The sequence below is a fragment of the Dreissena polymorpha genome, chromosome 11 (genome assembly GCF_020536995.1).
Source record: "Dreissena polymorpha isolate Duluth1 chromosome 11, UMN_Dpol_1.0, whole genome shotgun sequence".
NCBI classification, from domain to species: domain Eukaryota; kingdom Metazoa; phylum Mollusca; class Bivalvia; order Myida; family Dreissenidae; genus Dreissena; species Dreissena polymorpha.
In genome coordinates, this window is record NC_068365.1 from 42,946,429 (window position 1) to 42,956,119 (window position 9,691).

General features: G+C 34.9%; 1 protein-coding gene across 1 annotated transcript; it reads right to left on the minus strand.

The window, feature by feature from the left end:
• Positions 1–296: 296 nt before the first annotated feature.
• Positions 297–9,481, minus strand: LOC127849790 (uncharacterized). The gene is made up of 4 exons (XM_052382541.1): positions 9,371–9,481; positions 2,515–2,645; positions 2,198–2,327; positions 297–416 (listed from the first exon to the last, which is right to left on the minus strand). Exons 1-4 carry the CDS (start codon positions 9,479–9,481, stop codon positions 297–299), a joined length of 492 nt encoding a protein of 163 aa, XP_052238501.1.
• Between the last annotated feature and the right edge of the window lie 210 nt (positions 9,482–9,691).

Consider the following 9,691-nt stretch of genomic DNA (forward strand, 5'->3'; position numbering starts at 1 on the left):
CTTATTGTAAGGATACTGTTGATGAGTTTCCTTCAGGCGTACACATGACCTGTAAGTTTCAGGGTCCTAGTAACCCACCAGAAATGCCTGATTTTATGGTAATAGAAGCTTCCAATTACTCGGGCCCAAATATTTTAAGATTACCAGGATGCGAAAATTATGTCCCAATTCCTCCTGTTGAAAGTTACAAACAAAAAGCTGGGAAGACAAAGTCAAACATACCCATGATTAGAATCGCCTTGCCACTCGAAGGAGGAGATGCAGCAACAAGTTTTAAAGGACAAGGAGCTAATTTCTCATTGGCTGAAGTTGATCTGGATGGCTGGTTTCATGTGCCTGGCATATTCCTGGTTGCCATTTCTAGGGTTAGAAGTCCCGCCCATCTTCATATACGTACTTTTCCAAATTACATGGACCTTAAAGTACAAAGGCTTAAGGAAAATGTTATTGATGCACAAGCATTTGAAGAAGCCGTAAAGTTAAGTCTGAACGCATGTACCGACATAAAAACTGTGGCGACCCATTTTGGACTACTCATTATAATGATTTGGCAGACAGTATCATAGATCAAGCTTTTGCAAAAAGGTTAAGTATCAAAAAGGACAAAGAGGAACTGATTCGCATCGTGCAACTTATGTTTATAGACACCGATACAAATGTTATTATGAGAGTGCTTGAAAAGTTGATCGAAACCCAGGAATATCTGGTAGCTGAAGCAGCACCACACATAAGTCAAGAGGATTATGAAACCTTGACTAATTACCAAAAGAACAAATCTGTTAAACCAAAGGTTTTAAAAAGACAATTTGACGATAAGTTATCTCTCGGAGGCCCATCATGTGACATTAAGAAAAGGAAATTACCAACCCCAAAACAAAAATTGTCACCTCTTGATCCCATACCTAATGAAAATTTGCTGTCCCTAAAAACTCGACCTGATATTTCCAGACAAACATTTAAAGGTTTGCAAAACAGTGGAAATAATGTGTGCTTTTTGAATGCCCCAATTATAGCTCTTTGCCATACCAGAAGTTTTGATGCCTTCTTAAGGGAGTGTCAATACTTGCACCAGCAATGCTCTGGTTACCACCTTCAAAATGAGATTTGTCCTCTTTGTGCACTGAATGAGGTTGTAAATCGTGCCTATCGGCATCACAATTTACCCCTAAGGGATCTCCCTAAAATGCCAATTATAAAACTAACAGAGTCCCTGCTCCCTGGTTGGCGCCTAGGAATAGAACACGATGCGGATGAGTTCCTTGTTAAACTTTTTGACCGTCTTGATCAAACATACGATTGCCAAATCCACAAGGGAACTGTCAAAACTACAAAAACATGTCAAAGTTGCAGTTCCTCAAAAATCAAAGAACAATTCCGATCCCAAAGAATCTTAATCAATCTTGTAGATATAGAAGAAGCACAAATACGTATACAAGAGGGCATTAACAAATGGCTAATGGAACAGAAATTGCTTAATTTTGAACATTGTGGTGAAAAGTTACATGAGGTCAAACGTGAATTGGTCAGACCGCCCAGTCTCCTGATAATAAATATTCATCGTAGTGCACAAAAGAGAATCTCTCTTGATAATAACATTTTTATTAACAACGAGACCTATGAGTTCAAAGCGTCTGTCAATCATCACCACCAACACTACACTACTGTTGGGTGTGTTGATAATAATCACTATATTTTTTACAGTGATGAGCGTGTTCAATTGTGCCACGGAAATTTAGAGGAAACAGAACAACAAAATTTTTCCATAAATACAGTGAGAACACCACTTGAAGAATGTGCCATTGTTTTAATCTATGAACGACAATTGCATTTATAACTTAAAATTACATCTGGGAAATAAATACCATGTCTCTAATGGAACAAATTATATTCAGAAAACATGAGTACATGCATGTATGTAGGCACCTAACATACAACTGCTAGGCACATATAATCAATTTTGTTTACATAAATCTGATATTACAGACAAAATCATGTTCACCATCATATCAGAGATTTACGTATTAAATGCAAAGAGAGCCTGCGACGCAATGGATGAATCATCTTCGTCAAATCTATTTAACATATAAACAAAAAACAAAATATCTACAAACATGTCAAACAAATATAATCCCAATAAAAAGGTTGTCGGAATAAACATAGGAAATTTGTATCAAAATATAAATAGACTACTTATAACCTGTATCTTGTCAGCCCACTCTGACCCATCAACAATAGCCACGAGAGGTGTCGCCGAGCAGGGCATAGATGACAGGTCCCTCGACGCAGCGTCATCGGCTTCTTGTCTATTCGCCCTGCTCTGGCTGCATCTGTTGAAAGGCACATAAAATCGACAATTTTTACATAAATCTGAAATTACCATCGTCAAATCTATTTAACAAATAAAAAACAAAATATCTACAAACATGTCAAGCATAAAAAATATAATCCCAATAAAAAGGTTGTCGGAATAAACATAGGAAATTTGTATCAAAACATAAATAGACTACTAATAACCTGTATCTTGTCGGCCCACTCCGACCCATCAACAATAGCCACGAGAGGTGTCGCCGAGCAGGGCATAGATGACAGGTCCCTCGACGCAGCGTCATCGGCTTATTTGTCTGTTCGCCCTGCTCTGGCTGCATCTGTTGAAAGGCACATAAAATCAACAATTTTTACATAAATCTGATATTACCATCGTCAAATCTATTTAACAAATAAACAAAAAACAAAATATCTACAAACATGTCAAGCAATAACAATTCCAATAAATAGGTTGTCGGAATAAACAGGAAATTTGTATCAAAACATAAATAAACTACTTATAACCTGTATCTTGTCGGCCCACTCCGACCCATGAACTCAATCTTACTTTACTCTCAATATATGCTGGAAAATGCTGGATAACGGAAAAGCATCTTCATGGGATTGAAGGGTGCTGAGTTACATGAAAGTTTATGTTGTGTGTTATGTAAATATATACATGTTTCATTGGTTTTTTGTGCATGTAAATACTGTAAAATTAATGTTGTTTGTTATGTAAATATACATGATGTTTGATTAGGTTTGTGTTAGCATTGGATATTAATTATTAATATATTATTACATGTAAAATTGTAAATACTGTTAGATTAATGTTGTTGTGTTTTGTAAATATAATGTTCTCTAGTACTTAGTTTTTATGCTCTCCGAAATAAAATTTCGGCGGAGCATATAGTTGCCAGTTTGTCCCTCCTTCTGTCACACTTTTGTTACAGTTTCTCATAGCATCTTCAAAACTTAACCAATCTCTTTCTTATATTTCCAATATTTCTATGAAAGTTAATAACAAATAATTGTTTTCATCATCAGTATATGTTAATCGAGCGAAACACGAATACATTTATTTATTTTTTCTTATTAATACTTGTAAAACAATTCTTTATTATGTACAACTTCTTTATTAAATTCATGTATGTATGAATATAACAATGAATTATGTGAATTTGGAATAAGACATCAAACTGCAAATGGACATCATTTTGGTGATTTTCTCAAACAAAACTATTCATTTCATGATCTACATATATTTTTGTAATACATTATCTATAATTTAAGCTTAATAAGAAATTTTCCATGACTTTTTCATTAACAGTGATTGAATTTGTATGATTTAAAGTGTATTTTGAAACTGTGCATGCGCAGCATGGACACAGTATTATTTCATGAGTTTTTTTTTTAATTAATAAGAAATCCAGTTTTGAAGTAAAATAAATTTTAATGGTGCTATTATATATGCAAGTATATGTTTTAATTATAATTTGTAAAACTAGATAAATGCAACATATAAAACTGCATATTATGCACTTTTGATAAAACACAATTTATTCCCTAAGTGATGTCTTATTCCCAATTCACATAATACAGTGTTATATGATTTTTACGCGATCAATATGATATTTAAATATTCTTATTTGTTCTCACATTGACTAAATGCTTTATATAACTATTTTGTAAATGACAAAAAACTATAAAGTTTACGTCAATAAAACAATCTGTGTGTCTGTCTTATTTGGCATGTAGGTACCTTGCATGGACCTCTACCTAATGATGAGATTTGAGGTCACTGGGGTCAAGGTCACTGAGGCTAATAATAGATTCTAATGTCTCACTTTTTTTACAGTTTCTCATAGCACCTTCAATACCTAACCGATCTCCTTCATATTTGGCACGTATGTACCTTGCATGGACCTCTACCTTATGATGAGGTTTGAGGTCATTGGGGTCAAGGTCATTGAGGCTAATAATAGATTCTTCTGTCACACTTTTGTAACAGTTTCTCATAGCACCTTCAATACTTGACTGATCTCTTTCATATTTGGCATGTAGGTACCTTGCATGGACCTCTACCTTTTGATGAGGTTACTTGGGTCAAGGTCACCAAGGCTAATAATAGTTTTTTAGGTGGTTATTAACACATAGATTGGCAAAGCCCGTCATTGGGGAGTATCCATCAGTTTCACTGATATTCTTGTTTTTAAGGCTTTTGTCAGTTGATTTTCTTAATTTTAAGTAAAATAGCATTTGCAAGCAATATCAGAAATGGAATAATTCTTTGACCGTGAAATAAAATTGTATAACTGAGCAATTGTTAAATTGCTAATAACATTTACAGGGTGCAGCATCAACAGGGTTCAAAATAATGTTGTGGTTACGGTTCCCCAACGGAGCCTATTATTTTGCTGCGACCCTACATCATTATATTCAAAATTAAAAGCCAAAATTAAAAAAAATCGCAATAAAATTAAAACTACTGGAGGATTTTTTTTTATAGCCACGTCAACGTTTTTAATGGAGTGCGATTTTTACGCACGCACCGTTAGCCTCATCGGCGAGGCACTTTATGTATTAAATGCAAAGAGCGTCTGTGTTGCAATGGAGAAATCATCTTCTTTGTCAATGTTATTTAATGTTTTACGTAAAAAGTAGTGCTGTGCCTCCGAACACAAGTGACACTCGGATTTTTTGTAGTGCTGTGCCTCCGAACACATGTGACACTCGAAAAAAAAATTAAGTGCTGTGCCTCCGAACACACGTGACACTCGGAATTGTTTTATATGTGCTGTGCCTCCGAACGCAAGTGACACTCGGATTTTTATAGTGCTGTGTCTCCGAACACAAGTGACACTCGGATTTATAAAATGCTGTGCCTCCGAACACAATTGACACTCGGATTTTTAAACTTTAAATGGCAGGAGAAGCCCGATATAAGCCGAACCTAGCCACAATGAGTCTGGTGGCGCCAGACGATACCCCTGCCACAGAGCAGCTAATACGACTTATAACAAGCTTGGCGAAATTTCCAGTGGGCCGCGTGACCGGCAGATTTCCATTTTGTCCAGTAGGTTTAACAAGAATGTCAGTCCTGGCAACCGGCAAAATGTGAAATTAATGCAAACAAATAATATTATTTAAAGTCGAAAATTCGAAAAGCAAACCCCTTACTACATCATGAAAATGAAATCGCTAATTATTTTGATGTTTGCAATTAGTTTGTTACGTACAATTAGCAAATGCATCTGGTTTCACAACAACTATTTCAAACTCAGTCGCAAAATCGGCAACTGAGTTCTAACAAAACAGATCTTATTAGCTTTGACATATTTTTTAAGTAGATAAGGACATTAAAATATTAATTTCTTTATGAAGGATGGCTTTGAAAACGTTGTTTATTAAATATAAGCAATGTTCTAGTGATATCCTTTAGGGCTGTAACGAATACTATAGGTGATAAATACGATACGTATCACGAATACAGGGTGGCGAATACAAATATTTATTCACAAATATGAATTTCAATGAACAAAAGTAATACTGACAACTTGACATGACATTATATAGTATGAAACTCTGAGTATTTGTCAATTTCATTAATTATCATTGCCGGGATCATTGCATAATGAAAATATGAAATATGACAATTTGAAATAACAAAACACTGACTACAACTGCTTAAAATTTGAACACAGTTTAGAAAATATGACTTGTACCAATACAATCCTTGAGCAGAACAATTAAGAGTCAACAGTTGGCCGGCGGGTCTATGATATCATTAGCATTCCTTTTACTCTAGGCTCCATGTTTATTGATAAGTAGCAAAATCATTGTCGTAAAGATAAACAAAAAAGAAATTCCATCTGCTAATCCTTTTTGTGTTAGTTTGAGCATCAAAACACTCGTATTTACCTAAATAAACATTAAACAACCATTGAAAGATTTTTCAATTCAATATCGTAAATATTCAACCGGTGCCCGTCATTTTTGTTGATAATCTCACTGTGTAACATAGTGGGTGGGGTAAACATGATGAAAAACGCTGGAATAAGGGGAAGAACATTTAAATATAGGGGTTTATTGTATGAACATTTATTTGTAAGGTAAGATAAGATGATTTAACTCTCAAACTCGAAACCACGTTGTTTGTATTCGTCAAATATTCATTTCGGGAGGTGGCGGATAACGAATACGATTTGTCCACAGCCGTATTCGAGTAATTCGAATATTGGAATGTATTGTTACAGCCCTAATATCCTTATAACATGCACTTGTCATAGGTTTCCACAAATGTTATCATTTTACATTGTACAAGGTAGTGTCCGTTAACCGCAATTTTATGTTCGATACTTCTTACTTTAGTTTACGTTGTTATAATCCTTAACTTCGAAAGGAGATTGATAAACTGTGTGATACTGAAGAAGATATGGAAATTGAAGAAGATAGTCCGGACTATCAAGACGAATTGATTAACACTGAAAAACTGTTATCTGATTAGGATAAAGCACTGGCAGTGCTTGTTGAGCTAAAATTAAGGGTGTATGTTAATGTACATATTTGTGTTGTTTTTGTCAGTCTGGCTAAATTTTCTCCGGACCGGCACATTTTTTTAACCGCTGTCCGGACGACCGGCAGATTTTGTCCAATTTCGCCAAGCCTGTAATGTTATAAGTCGGGGGACTAGGTGCCTGAGCTACTTTCGCTGAGGTAATTTATTTACCCACTTTTTTTTCGTAACCAACATTTTTCCTACCCACTTTTTTTTCGTACCAAAAATGTTTGTATCGTCATTTTTCGTACCAAAACTTTTCGTATGGAATGAGTCATCTATTGATGACGTCTAATTGAACGAATGATAATGGCAACTAAAATTCGTTAAGCTCCAGGGTATTGCCGCGATTTGGGTCTCTTGAAAACTGGCCCAACACCTTTTCTGAAATTTGACATGTTTATGTACCAGAACGCGATCTACCTGTTGGCGTATTCGTTATAACTGGGAAAAATCCAGTTTTTGATAAAATGACGAAAAAGTGTTAGTATAAACACGTGGCTTGGCCGGAAGTACATGTAGCGTTAATAGCAACCCCAAGACAATTTACCCCCACGAGAAAATTCACGCGCTACACAATTCAAAATTGTTTTTCAATATAAAAAATTTGTACCCAAAATAATTCGTACCCATATTTGGTTCGTACCCATTTTTTTTCGTACCCATTTTGTTTGTTCCCAAATGTTTTTTTAAACCAAATTTGTTCGTACCCATTTTATTTTTTCATTGTACCCATTTTTTTCCTACCAAATGTTTCCCGTTCCCTATTTTTGTTGTACCCAATTATTTTTTTCGTACCCATTTTTTTCGTACCCAAATGTTTTTTGTACCCAAATTTGTTCATACCCAAAAAAATTGTGTACCCATCTTTTTCGTACCCAAAGTTTTTTTCGTACCCATTTTGTTCCTACCCAAATTTGTTTCGTACACATATTTTTATTCATACCCATTTTTTCATACCCAAATAGTTTTTCGTACCCTAATTTTTCAGTTCCCTATATTTTTTCGTACTCATATTTGTTTTCGTAACAAAATTTGTTTTTTTTCCAACCCACATTTTTTTCGTACCCATTTTTTTGTTCGTACACAAATTTGTTCATACCCACATTTTGTTTGTACCCATTTGTTTGTACTCAAATTTTTTTGGTACCCAATTTTTCTTCGTACCTAATTTTTTATTCGTAGCCATTTTTTTCGTAACCAAATAGTTTATCGTACCCTTATTTTGTTCGTACCCTTTTTTTCTTACTCAAATTTGTTTTCGTACCCAAATGTGTTCGTTTTCGTACCTCCATATTTTTTCATACGAATTTTTTTTTTAAATAACTGTTTTAAATTTGATTGATCTCTCCACTCATTCCATCCCGCGAAACCCTTAAGGTGTCGCAACTCTAGTACGTGATAATAGCAAGAAGGGGTAGGGGACTACTATGATAATATCAATAATTTGTACAAAATATGACATTTAAAATAGTTGTATGGCAACAATCCGTAACAAACTTGCGATAAACAGTTCATTTGTGGTAAATTACAAACAACAAAAATGGAAAAGACTTTCGTGATATAAATAATTCGCTATCATAATTTTTATGTAACATTTTACAGCATAATCATGTTCTATGAATTCGAAGGGCATTTCATACAATAGCAATATGTAAACGTTACAATTACGTACATCGTTATAACGGATGGACACAGTGTAAATGGTTTTATAATACAATTGTATAAAATCGACATCTCTAGTAATACACATACACATACCGTAGTCTTTTGCGACAATCAAGAAACTGAGCAAATAATTATTTACTGTAATTGCTTTTGTAAGTAGGGGATGTCGCTCCTCAATACACAATACACCAGGTACTCGTATACTGAAATATATTTTGCTTCAATTATTGATGATCTTCAATTTGTTGTCTGGAAAATCCATGTTCTTACTATCAGCAAGACTGTGCAGATACTGTTAATTTGTTTTATGGTTTTGAGGGAAATACTGACAATTGTTGATAATATTCGGATAAACATCATCCAAAGTAGTTGTGTTGTGTTGTGTTGTGTTGTGTCATAGGCCTTTAATTTTGAGATAATCTGATGAGCGATTTGAACTTTTACTAGTCACGTCGATTCTGACTTCCTTCACGAGGTTATGGATGGGGTGTAAAGCGAAACTACAACATAAAAATTACTGTTTGGGAGTGAAATGGAACGTATCAGCATGTACAATTCGTTTATGTCGAATTAGAAATTATCTTATATGTGCGTTCACGTGTACACAATCAGCACCTGGCCATCTCCATATTGGCTGTTCATACATGGAGTAAGGTATTTCCAATAGGTAACTATTGTGACGCCTTATTTCGCAATCCTATCATAAGTAGTGCACATGTTACAAATAAAAAGGTTTTCTAGCAAAATCCTGACGTTTTCAATTGTACTACAGCCTTTAATTTTCAAAAACTTGCCCACACTAGCAATAAACTGGTGGGAAACAACACGTTCGCTCGTTACCCTTGTGGCTTTAAGGAGTGTCAAGTACAAAACTGCGGCAATGAGCACAAATCCGCTCTCCCCAACTCTGGCGTTCATTGTGAAAGGTATGGAGGAGGCGTTGAAAAGCATGATTTACTGGGTGTTGCTTTTGCAAACATCCAGAGATTAAGTCCCAAGGACAATGAATAATAGTACGAAGCATTTACAGATTCAATTACTGAGGCTTGTGTGCACGTTTTCAAAACATGTAATTCCTAATAGAGAAACATGACATTTAACACTGCAATACGATTCATTTGCGATTAAAACAAATCGTGTTATAGTGGTAACGCACTGGCT